This window comes from Convolutriloba macropyga, chromosome 12, assembly GCF_964194025.1.
Source record: "Convolutriloba macropyga chromosome 12, txConMacr16.3, whole genome shotgun sequence".
In the NCBI taxonomy this organism is placed as follows: Eukaryota; Metazoa; Xenacoelomorpha; order Acoela; family Convolutidae; genus Convolutriloba; species Convolutriloba macropyga.
Genome location: NC_134479.1, coordinates 3,015,975 through 3,029,093, shown reverse-complemented (window position 1 = coordinate 3,029,093; position 13,119 = coordinate 3,015,975). Strand labels below are relative to the sequence as shown.

Genomic DNA, 13,119 nt, shown 5'->3' with positions numbered 1-13,119 from the left:
ACCAATACTGATATAAATGAATCTTCAAGAAATGGTGCTGTGAATCAATACTCGGTTCAAACTGATGATTCTAGATAACTATTATTAGAGTTAGATTAATTGATGTAAAATCTTCCCAGCATGTATTAAGTGATTATGATATCTCCGGAAGTGTGAATGAATTCTTAGAAAAGTGCAAATGCATTCCATTTATAATTCCCTTTGCGACTGATTTGCAGAAGCAAACCATATTGGGTAACCCTTGCGACCCCCACTATAAATCACGGTGCTAAGATTAGTTTTGTATCTTGAATTTTTCACACTGATAATGGGTATGAGTTCTTTTTCATCCCCAAAAGTCGTTAATTGGTCCTGGGCCCATAACCTGGTGGGTATGAGTCCTTTTTCAGCTGATTGTTGAGTCCTTTTTCATCCACAAATTCACATCACCATTTTGATCTAATAATCAGATCTCTCCTGTAAAATCTCTCTCTAAATTCTACTGTAAAATATCATTCTTATTATTCTCTCATTTTGAGAAACTAATTTTTCTACTTAGTTAAGAACGCTTTTTATTCCGCTTGCGAAAACTCCTAACCGACCAGGTTATGGGCCCAGCAATTTTCTAAGGCTTAAAACTAATTTCTAAAACAAAACTAATTTGTTGTTGGCAGTCGTAATCCGTTTCTGCTTAGTACCTTTTCTCTTCACAACTGCTTTGCCTGCTCAAACTACGATGGATCAACAGACAGTGAAGCTGCTGACCTACACAGGAAAGGCACAGGACTTTCCAATGTGGAGTACAAGATTTGTGGCAATGATGCAGACGAAGGGACTCTACAAATCACTTCTTGGGACAGAGGAGCAACCCAACGAGCCTGCACCACTAGCCAATGGGGCGAGCAATGATGAAAAGAAGAGCCACAAGGTGCTGAAGGATGCATATGAGAAGGAAGTTGCAGACATCAAGGAGAAACGGAACAATGTGTGGTGCCATCTGGCACTGACTCTAGATGCAACAACCCTCATGCTGATGAGACATGACTGTGTGGGAGATGACGGCATCGGAGATGGAGCAAAGGCTTGGAAGCTTTTGCAAGAGAGATTTAAATGTGTGGAGACGCCGACAGTGTTGACTTTGGTGGCACAGCTTGCTCGACTGCAGCTCGAGGATGCTGAGGATTTGGAAAGCTTCTTCATCAGAGGACAGGAGTTGCTCACAAGGCTACAAGAAGCAGGGGAAGCAGTATCAGAGACCCTCTTCAACGCCTTGGTCCTCAATGGTCTGCCAATGAGGTATGAAAGTTTTGTTATAAAGGAAAGCTTTAACCCGACAACGAACTTCACAGAGTTGAGGAAAAGGCTGCAGAACTTCCATGAGAGCACAGCACAGAGGTACAAGTGACAAAGTGGTTCAGTGGCACTGGCGGTGAAGCGTGACTTCGAGAAGGGACCCAAGAAAAGAAACTGCTTTGTGTGTGGGATCCCTGGACACTTTGCCAAGGACTGCAGGAGGAAGGAGACAGCACAATGCAGCAAGTGTGGTGAGAAAGGTCATCTAGACAGGGCATGCAAGAGACATAGAGATAGAGGCAAACAGGAGTCAGTGGTAATGGGTCCAACATTGGCTTCACCAGACGAGGAATACTGGGCAGCTCTTACCCAGTGGAAGACAGCAGGCATGCTAGTTGACAGTCGTTGTACAGATCACATAGTGATGAACATCGATGCGTTCCCGGACTTTGTGTCCATTCAATCAGTCGTCAGAAATCCCAACGGAGAAGCTTCCAGAGTGGTGGGCAGAGGCTGTGTGAGGATCAGCATACCCTCAAATAAAGGGGAATTCCAATGCAAACTCAAAATGTTTTGTGTGTGCTGGACTATTCTTCAAACCTACTCTCAGTCTCAAGATGCACGGAGTGGGTACATAGCTTCACTTTCGAGAGAGTAAACAGCTGCATGAAACTCACTAAGGGAACTCGGGTAAAACTAACACAAGAAAATAATTTGTTTTACTTACCCTGCAGCGTTCTAGAACTCAAGATGAGTTCCAACAGCGTGAAACTTGACAGTGCAAGGAAGTGGCAGAGACGATTGGGTGATTTGAATCAAGCGGATGTGGTCAAGAATGCACCAGAGACAGTGGGGGAACTCGATGATGTATGCAATGTGTGTGCATTGGCCAAGATCACAAAGACTCCAGTATCAAGAGTGGTAGAGACCCAAGCAGAAGCAAAGCTGGAGAGGGTGTTCACAGACGTGATGGGACCTTTCAGAGTAGAGTCACTGTCAGGGTTCCGGTTCTGCATTGTGTTCGAAGACCAATACACGAAGTTTGTGTTTGTGGACTTGCTTAAGGCAGAGAGTGAAGCACTCGCCAGCCTGAAGAAATTTGTTCTCAGTGTAGGGACGCCCAAGAAGCTGAGGCAAGACAATGCGAAGGAGCTTCTCTCAGAGCAGTTCAAGACATACTGCTTAGACGCAGGCATTCTACGGGAGAAGACTATACCAGGGACGCCACAACAGAATGGGTTAGCTGAGAGGTGCAACAGGACACTGCTGGAGATGGCAAGATGTTTGTTCATTGACTCAGGATTTCCCAAGATGATGTGGGGAGCAGCAATTCTTCACGCAACAAGGATCAGGAACTTGTTGTGAGACGAAGAGAAGAAAAATGCCCAGCAGAGTTGATGCGAGGTATAAAACTTAAGCTTTCAATTAGTAAACTATCTATTTTTGGTTGTACAGTCATCATGAGGAAGCGGCACAGAGATGTCAGCAAACTTGAACCCAAGGCACTGGAAGGAAAGTTTGTGGGTTACGCTGAAGGAGACAACGGATACCTGGTGTACGTACCCAACACATGCATGACTGTGGCAGTTCGAGATGTGATCATCAAGGAGTCCGAAGTGGGCTTAATCCCTGACAACACACATACGCCCGACCTACTAGATGAGGGGTCACAGCAACTGGGGATCTGGCACCCAGATCATGGTCATCAAGACGATGGCAACAAAGAGGAGCAGGGCACATCTACTGCAATAAAGGAAGAGTGGCATGACGCAGAGAGCGTGAACACTCAAGAAACAACACTGAGACGAGATGCCTCAGATGTTGAGGAAGCAGCACTGGATGAAGAATCTACTGCAACAAGAGGGAGTCTCAAAGACTCTGAGTCACTGGAAGACAGTGAAACGGAGGACTTCTCAAAGACAGTTGCTTCTTTGAAGAGGCAATGGAGCAAGCGGACAGGGCAGAGCCAAGACGAAGGACACGAGCAAGTGATGTTCCGCAAATTTTTGGAGAAGTCAGGACCCATCTTGCTGTGACTGAGGGTAACTATTTGGAACCTAAAACAGTTTACGAAGCCAAGCAAGCTGACGAATGGGACCAGTGGTACCGGGCAATGAATGATGAGGTCAAGGCACTCCAATACAACGAGACTTGGGACCTAGTGAGACCATCCACAGACAGGGACGTCATTCCGGGCAAATGGGTCTACAAATTGAACTTGGGACCCAGTGGTCAAGTCGACAAAAACAAAGCACGCTATATGGCAAAAGGGTTCAAAAAAGTGGAAGGACTGGACTACTTTGAGACTTTTGCGCCTAACGGTAAGCCAGAGACATTAAGGATTCTACTTCAGCTATCAGCGAAGCAGGGCCATGTGATGCACCAATTTGATGTCAAGACTGCTTTCCTGCACTCACCAATTGAGGAAGAAGTGTATCTGGAACAGCCACAGGAGTTTCTAAAGTCAGGATCAGTTAGGGGAGAAGTTAGTATGTCGCCTGAATAAATCAATTTATGGTTTGAAACAGGCTGCTAACAACTGGTACAAAGAACTGGCAAACTTCCTACTGAGACAGGGGTGCACCAGAAGCAGGAACGATCACTGCTTGTTCGCAAGATCAGAGGCAGAGGATCACACCTTCATCTTGGTCTGGGTTGAGGACATCATAGTAGCATCAAGAAGTATGACAGTGATCTCCGATGTCAAGAAGGCACAAGAGTCAACATTTCACATGGAAGACCGCGGGAGACTACACTGGTTTCTGGGCCTTAGAATCAGACAAGAAGAGGGCAAAGTGACAGTCGACCAAGAACGCTACATAGAAACAATGCTTGAGCGGTTTCAAATGTATCAATGCAAACCCTCAGGAACTCCAGCTGATTTGAATTTGAAACTTCAGACAGCACAGAACGGAGACGAAGAAGTGGACCAGAGGATCTACAGAAGCTTTGTTGGATCACTTCTTTATCTGGCCAAACAGACGAGGCCAGACATCATGTTCACAGTCAACATTCTGTCCAGGCACATGAACGCATCTACCAATCAACACTGGCTATGCGGAAAACGACTTCTGCGATATCTTCAAGGTTCAAAAGGTTTAAAACTTACTTACACAAAAGAAGCTAGTTATGATTTAGTGGGGGAAAGTGATGCAGACTGGTCTGGAGATGTGAACGACAGGAAATCAACAACGGGTTATTACTTTAAGCTCAACGGACGTGGCTCAGCACTCAGCTGGGGTGTCAAGAAGCAGGCCACAATTGCTCTTTCTTCATCAGAAGCAGAATATCAGGGCATGGCAGCAGCAGTTCAGGAAGCACTTTACCTGAAACAACTTCTAGAGGATTTTGGCATCCAACAGAAACGTCCAGTATCAATTGGAGAGGACAACCAAAGTTGTATCAGACTTTGCCAAAACCCAGTCATGCACAAGAGGAGCAAGCACATCGAGATAATGTTTCAGTTCATTCGGTACAAAACGAAGGATGGGATTATTTCAATTCATTACGTTCCTACAGACAAAATGGCAGCGGACATCTTCACAAAGTCCTTATCCGTTCCGAAAGTGGAAACATTCAGAGCAGTTTTGATGGGAACAGACTCTACGCAATCAGCTCAAGTCTGAGTGAGGGTGTTAGAATTTTGATTCGAGTTGAAGTCTTAAACTTAGTATTATTAGAAAGTTTAACTTACAAAATTAATCTGACAGAGGTAAATTGATTCAAGTCACCAATACTGATATAAATGAATCTTCAAGAAATGGTGCGGTGAATCAATACTCGGTTCAAACTGATGATTCTAGATAACTATTATTAGAGTTAGATTAATTGATGTAAAATCTTCCCAGCATGCATTAAATGATTATGATATCTCCGGAAGTGTGAATGAATTCTTAGAAAAGTGCAAATGAATTCCATTTATGGTTCCCTTTGCGACTGATTTGCAGAAGCAAACCATATTGGGTAACCCTTGCGACCCCTACTATAAATCATGGTGCTAAGATTAGTTTTGTATCTTGACTTTTTCACACTGATAATGGGTATATATACAGCTGATTTTTGAGTCCTTTTTCATCCCCAAAAACAAATCACCATCGTGATCTAATAATCAGATCTCTCCTGTAAATCTCTAAATTCTACTGTAAAATATCATTCTTGTTATTCTCTCAATTTGAGAAATTAATTTTTTCAACTTAGTTAAAAACGCTTTTTATTCCGCTTGCAAAAACCCATAACCCAACAATTTTCTACTAATTTCTAGATAGACCTCAAAAAAGTAGAGTGAGTTGAGTGGAACAATAAGGATTTGACTAAACTTGCACAACATTTTAAAGAAATCTAAGAGATTGTTTCTTTAAACTGTTTGTTGCAGACTATAAAAATCGTAATTATAAAACTATAAAAATGGTATAAAACTATACTTTACCAAACTATAAAAATGGTAAAGTTTCATGGCGTGACTTCAAATTTTTTGTGATTTCTTTAAAGCAATAAAATGGATTTGTCCCCATTTGTAATGAATATAATTGTATTTTCTCTGTATCCTTAATGATTGTAAACGTGTATCTGTCTCTGTTGAAATAATAATTTTGTAACTTTGTAACAATTACTCATCTGACATAATACATGTAAAATACTCTGGTTGGACTTTACACAAGACTGTAAATACTCAGGTAATTCAGCGTTTCGTTTTTAAATAAGTTTTCAGGGAAATTGGGGGTGAGATCTTGTTTTGTCCACTCTACTGTCAGAGTGGTCGTAAGTCAGGGTCTAAACTGGAGCAGCAAGTGAATAAAAGAAATGAGCCAAGTTTGGAAATATCTCAAGTGTGTTGATACCTTGTGTGTATCACAAGATATGCTCATAACTCCTGGCAGTCTGAAGTCGAATGGCGGAAGGTGCATTCCGTTCTGTTCCATGAATGCCACCACAAATCCACCCAGACATGCATCCACATGCACTGGAATGTCCCATTTCACTCCCAGCTGAAACATCAGATAACGTTAGGTGAAGTTTATCCCAAAGAAAAATCAAACCTGAAAACTTAGGAAATCAATGTTTTCGAGTTTTTACATCAAAAGTTCCCAAACTATTGCCGATTGATTTTTGAGGAAGAACCGCGTTAACGCTGCATTGTTTATTTTTGAACCGTTATGCTTCATTCTGAGTGTTAGAACTTGAGAAATGACCCGTTTTTTCATTTCCGTTCAGATGTTCTCATCTGCTCCGATGGGCTTTCAACAGGAAATTTTAAAAAAATTTAGCTATCAATATCAGTAGTAACAAACCTATACACCCTGACTCACTTTTTGGCTGATTTTACCCAAACATGTTCGATCATGCGCGCGGATGGAAAGTTCTTGGCAATTATTCCCTTTTAGTTTAGGATTGTTGCCTGAGAATTTAAAACACTTACCTGAAATCCAATTGAATGTGGCAGTGTGGAAGTTTATACGGAAAATTAACACACTGTGGAGAATACTGTTTGTATACAAATGCCTAAGGGCTATAAAACCAGTCTAAATTTGTCAAGAACACTTTTGCGCAGAAATCTGGGCGTCTAATGTGAATAAACTATATATTGGTATTGCGAATGCAGGCTTAATTCCTGCTTACGCAATTTTGAAGAACACAGATTTATAGGTTTATAATCAAGCGTTTACACTGTGGAGAATATTGTTTGTATACAAATGTCTGAGGGCTTTAAATCCAGTAAAAACTTTTGCGTAGAAATATCTGGGCTTCTAATGTGAATAAACTATATATTGCTATATATTGGTATTGCACATGCGAATTATAATGTGACTACATGTGAAACGTCTGGGTAGGAAGCGTTCAACTTTCTGATGAAATTATTACCTAAGGGCTAATTTTAGAACACAAACTCAAACTCGAACTCGAACTCGTCTGGCTCAGACTGTTAATAGACTTCCCTTTCATTTATTACACAATAAGCCATATGATTCAGACGTATTACGTTTTGACGAAATTCGTATCCGAAAACAACAAGTTCGAACACGATAAAAGGAAGTAAATGATTCTTCAATAGAATTTATTTAAAAAAGGAACCAAAAAGCATTCTGAAAGATAATAATTTACTGAAACTTTGACCTCATCAATTGTTGTTTTGTCCAGCAAAGACCAATTGACGGGGAAGACAATCTTCGATTAGAAAGAACACAAGTTGAGAGTAACTTCTACCCCCCGCAATTTAAATCAGGTTAATTCATCATTTGAAAAGAAATCATCGTTTGAAGTTATTTTGAGAGTGAAGTCCTTGAGGAATCAGAAGGGTATAGAAGCATCTTGTTTTTAGTTTTGAAGGATCTATCAGAAAAACGAGTAGTGTCAAGAAGAACAGTTGGGTGGAAAAACATCTTGTCACTTTGGTTGCAGAGAATACAAATACACAAAAGACGGAAAAAACCTTGTTTGAATTCCGAGCGCTTCAAAAACAAATCAGGAAGCAAAAAAGAACATCTGGAAACCAGAGGAACAGCATTTTGTTTGTCTATCACCAGAGCGCATCCCTAAGCAAGAGGAGTGGTTCAAAACAGAAAACGTGTGCAAAGTAAGTTAAAAAAACTTCTTTTGTCTTCATGTAGCTCCTCCATCATTTCAACCTATATAACTCATCCACGGATCAAAACAAGGTAGTCGGAAAACATCAATTTTGCTCACATAACATATGTATGAGTCATCAAAGGTCAATTGTACATCATTTTTTTCCTCTTAATGTACAAGTCCTAGAGAAAAAATTTCTTAAGGAAAGATTGTTTCATTAGTGAAAACTAACACAAATATGCTTTAATAAACATCAATTTTGCTCACATAACATATGTATGAGTCATCAAAGGTCAAATGTACATCACTTTTTTTCCTCTTAATGTACAAGTCCTAGAGAAAATTTTCTTAAGGAAAGATTCTTTCATTAGTGAAAAAACACAAATATACTTTAAAAAGCATCAATTTTGCTCACATAACATATGTATGAGTCATCAAAGGTCAATTGTACATCATTTTTTCCTCTTAATGTACTAGTCCTAGAGAAAAATTTCTTAAGGAAAAGTTGTTTCATTAGTGAAAACTAACACAAATATGCTTTAAAAAACATCAATTTTGCTCACATAACATATGTATGAGTCATCAAAGTTCAATTGTACATCATTTTTTCCCTCTTAATGTACAAGTCCTAGAGAAAAATTTCTTAAGGAAAAGTTGTCCCATTAGTGAAAACTAACACGAATATGTTTTAAAAAACATCAATTTTGCTCACATAACATATGTATGAGTCATCAAAGGTCAATTGCACATCATTTTTTTCCTCTTAATGTACAAGTCCTAGAGAAAAATTTCTTAAGGAAAAGTTGTCCCGTTAGTGAAAACTAACACAAATATGCTTTAAAAAACATCAATTTTGCTCACATAACATATGTATGAGTCATCAAAGGTCAATTGTACATCATTTTTTTCCTCTTAATGTACAAGTCCTAGAGAAAAATTTCTTAAGAAAAGGTTGTTCCATTAGTGAAAACTAACACAAATATGATTTAAAAAACATCAATTTTGCTCACATAACATATGTATGAGTCATCAAAGGTCAATTGTACATCATTTTTTCCCTCTTAATGTACAAGTCCTAGAGAAAAAATTCTTAAGGAAAAGTTGTCCCATTAGTGAAAACTAACACAAATATACTTTAAAAAACATCAATTTTGCTCATATAACATATGTATGAGTCATCAAAGGTCAATTGTACATCATTTTTTTCCTCTTAATGTACAAGTCCTAGAGAAAATTTTCTTAAGGAAAGATTCTTTCATTTGTGAAAACTAACACAAAACTACTCTGAAAAACATCAATTTTGCTCACATAGCATATGTATGAGTCATCAAAGGTCAATTGTACATCATTTTTTCCCTCTTATTGTACAAGTCCTAGAGAAAAATTTTTTAAGAAAAAGGTTGTTCCATTAGTGAAAGCTAACACAAATATACTTTAAAAAACATCAATTTTGCTCACATAACATATGTATGAGTCATCAAAGGTCAACTGTACATCATTTTTTTCCTCTTAATGTACAAGTCCTAGAGAAAAATTTCTTAAGGAAAAGTTGTTCCATTAGTGAAAACTAACACAAATATGTTTTAAAAAACATCAATTTTGCTCATATAACATATGTATGAGTCATCAAAGGTCAATTGTACATCATTTTTTTCCTCTTATTGTACAAGTCCTAGAGAAAAATTTCTTAAGAAAAGGTTGTTCCATTAGTGAAAACTAACACAAATATGCTTTAAAAAACATCAATTTTGCTCACATAACATGTGTATGAGTCATCAAAGTTCAATTGTACATCATTTTTTTTCCTCTTAATGTACAAGTCCTACAGAAAAAATTTCTTAAGGAAAAGTTGTCCCATTAGTAAAAACTAACACAAAACTACTCTGAAAAACATCAATTTTGCTCACATAACATATGTATGAGTCATCAAAGGTCAAATGTACATCATTTTTTTCCTCTTAAATTACAATTCCTAGAGAAAAATTTCTAAATTAAAAGTTGTCACAATAGGGAAGCAAAATTACTTTAAAAGATTTGTTGTCTTTACAAATTGTATATGAGTAATCAAAAGTCAACTGAACATTTTTAGTGCGTGTACGAGAAATACAAAACAGATTATTTATTGGAATTTTCCTTAGGTAAAAAATTATGCAGTTTTGAAAATTAGGTTGAAAAATTAACTCGCCAAAAAAATTCTCCAAAAGCACTTTTGTTCAATTTTCTCTCACTTCAAATCTGTGAAAACAAATGACATCAAAACTTTCCTACTTGAGACATATAAAGCAAATATTGAAATAAACCTGTCATTCAATCAAAGTTCTTCAACCATAGCAAAGATTTCTCGCTTAAACTTATTTAGGCTAAACGTCCATGGCAAACTTATTTAGGCTAAATGTCATTGTATTCAGGCTAAATGCGGGCTAATTGTCATTATACTTGATTAAAATAACGGTCCCAAAAACCACTATTGGCACTAATATAGTCTAATTTATTTATCGTTGGCCGTTTACAAACATTAATTGCAACCAAAATTTCAAGTCCTTTCTTGTAGGTAATTTTTTTATTAATCAACAAAGGATTTTAACAGAAATTTTCAAAGTTCAGTAAAACCGCTATGCGCTTATCTAGAGACTTTCACTTATATTTAAACAAAACTAAACTTCTTCCTAGAGGCTCTACATTTGTGAAATTTATATGAGAACAAAAACATACCAAAGAGTTCATCTATTTAAATTTTAAGATCAAAGAAAGTTTGAGATAAAAATTTGTGAACATAAGCAAAGGTTTCTCATCAATAAATAACTACTCATGATTTTTTGTTGAGGTTGTCCTTCAAAACCATCCTTAAGCAGTTAATAAACGTTTCCAGCAGTCCGTAGAAGCAAACTAGTTCTTATTAGATGTCATAAACTAAGACATAGTTTCTTTAACTTTGTCTTTGAATGAAAAACTAAATTAAAAACGTTCAGACCATTTTGTTGAAGAAGCATTTGTTTTGCTGATTTGTTTGGCAGCACCAAAAAAGAAATTCAACAACATGAATTTTGTCAAAATTACAGTATGAACTTTGAACGATATGTACTACATATGTATCTGTAGTAACATTATTTTCAACCAATTTACAGAACCAAAAGAAATTTAGTGAGATAATAGTTGCATATTTTGTAATCAACGGAAAATTTGCGCATCTGTTTTACGTTATATCATTCTGAGTACAAGGATCTGCAAGGATCTAAATTTTTGTTAAACTGACAAAATAAAAAGAACAGAAACAGAATGTTGATTGGTATGATAAAGATAAAGCATGGTAAACTATGCTATGCGTTACCAAAAAAAGCCAGTTTTTTCCCATGCTATAAAAAGCGGCGATGAAAAATCACAAAACTACAATCCAGAAATCCTTTCTCCTTCAGGAAACTATACAGCTCTTTTACAATCTACTCGAAATTTATGATAAACTTACCAAATGAAGCAAAACATTTGGTTTCTTGGAAAATAAATTGAGACAACTATATGGATTTCGACGCTTTCTTAATGGGTTCATCAACTTTAGCTAAAATTGGTGATCCTGCAAAGTACGATAATAAATTAGTGTGCAATGAGACAATGTAAAACTTGATTTGCTCATCAGTTTTAACTTTTGGCTGACTGTTGAATTAATTGTGTTCGTCAACCACAAAAATTTTCTCAGTTGACTTGTGAGAAAATTCGAACACCAAGGTCACAATCATCAATTTTGAAAATTCAGCCCATTTTTTCTGTCATATTGCATCTAGAGATTGCTTTTATCAAATTGTTTATTGAACTTCAAAAGCATTAAAAAGCAATCCAAATTACCAACGATTTGATTCTGTCACACTTTATTGATAACATATTTGTCTATAAAAGATTTGTGTGACAGTTTTAAAAGGAACCCAAAAAACATCAACAAAAAGTCAGTTGGAAATTTTAAGCAACTGTAGACCGAATTTCTAATCAGATATAAAACTCATTAATAGTAAAACCAGTTGCACGTCAGTCATAAAAACATTAGGGCTTCACCTTAATTTAGCCTAAGTCCACACAAAAAGAAAAATCAATTCAACACAAAATTCAAACAGATTTTATAGAGACAAGAGTACAATAAAAACTTTCCTTGCTTAAAAAATATTCATTTCGAAGCTTTCAACAACTAAAGATCGGTCGTTCTTTCTCAATGAATTAGTATTGACTTGTAAAAACTTGACAACAAAAATTTTATGGAAGTAAGCTTAATCTTATATAATTGAATCTAGTTTTTGCAAGTGGTTGCAATATAATGAGTTTCCGACTTTTTTTTCCTAAACTAAAGCAAACCACCTAATTTCGGAAAAGAAAACGGAGGACTACCAAGTTTTTGTTTTTCAATCTCCGATTATCTCATCATTATAAGGCCAGTATTTTGAAGGTAATTTTTTGCCATACAAAACTGCATTCCCAACTAATATTTGCCAGAATTTAGGATCACCTGTAAAAAACTATGAAAAAGTTTTCAAACGGTAAAGTTTCCCCTTCATTGAAGAGGTTTACGCGTAACAAAAAAATTTGATACATGTAAATATTTATTGGAAAAAATTAGAAAGCAAACGAAAACTATAAAAGCAAGTTATTTAGTTAGATAAATCATTTTAAAGCATTCAACAACTGCAAACCAGTCGCTTTGATTGGAGTCAAGCAAATTGTTTTCCAAACTAATTTTTTGCAAAATATTTCAAACAAATTAGAAGTGTAAGTTTCTATTTTTCTCATTAAATTTTTCAACAGCAGTTTAAATATAGAAAAATACCAAGCGGAACGTCTAAATATATTCGCTTTAGCTTTTCATCTCTAAAAAAAACTGGCTCATTTTTTCGGAATTTTTAAAATCAAGTGTACACTTATTGTTTCCATGATTAATTGTGTTAGTGAATTTCAATCAGGTCTTGTGAGCTCACAAAATTTAAAAACCACAAAAGCTTATACAAGGTCAAGATCATTGATTTCATAGATAGTATTTCTTAGGAATCTTAAGTGAATAAGTTAAGTGATTAAATTCCTTGTATGGCAAAAGTTACAATGTATGATCCGTGGACGAGTCTTTTTAGAAGGTTTTTTCAAAGTGTTAATCAGTAATCAAATATTAATATACATTTTTCTGTTTTAGATGAAGACTTTCAACTGTGACGAGTGCTCGAAGAAGTACAACAAGAAGCAGAAGCTATTACAGCATATGGAGAAGGAGCATAACACAAAATTGGAAAAAGCAGCAAGCTATGAATGCGGACA

The 13,119-nt window shown here is 36.6% G+C and overlaps 1 protein-coding gene across 1 annotated transcript in view; it reads right to left on the bottom strand.

Moving 5' to 3' along the window:
* Positions 1-11,709, bottom strand: part of LOC142350949 (sphingosine-1-phosphate lyase-like) — a 63,845-nt gene extending 52,136 nt beyond the window's left edge. Inside the window, 2 exon segments of the mRNA XM_075402976.1 lie at positions 6,111-6,257; positions 11,674-11,709. Coding sequence (XP_075259091.1) covers positions 6,111-6,257; positions 11,674-11,709 — 183 coding nt within the window.
* Between the last annotated feature and the right edge of the window lie 1,410 nt (positions 11,710-13,119).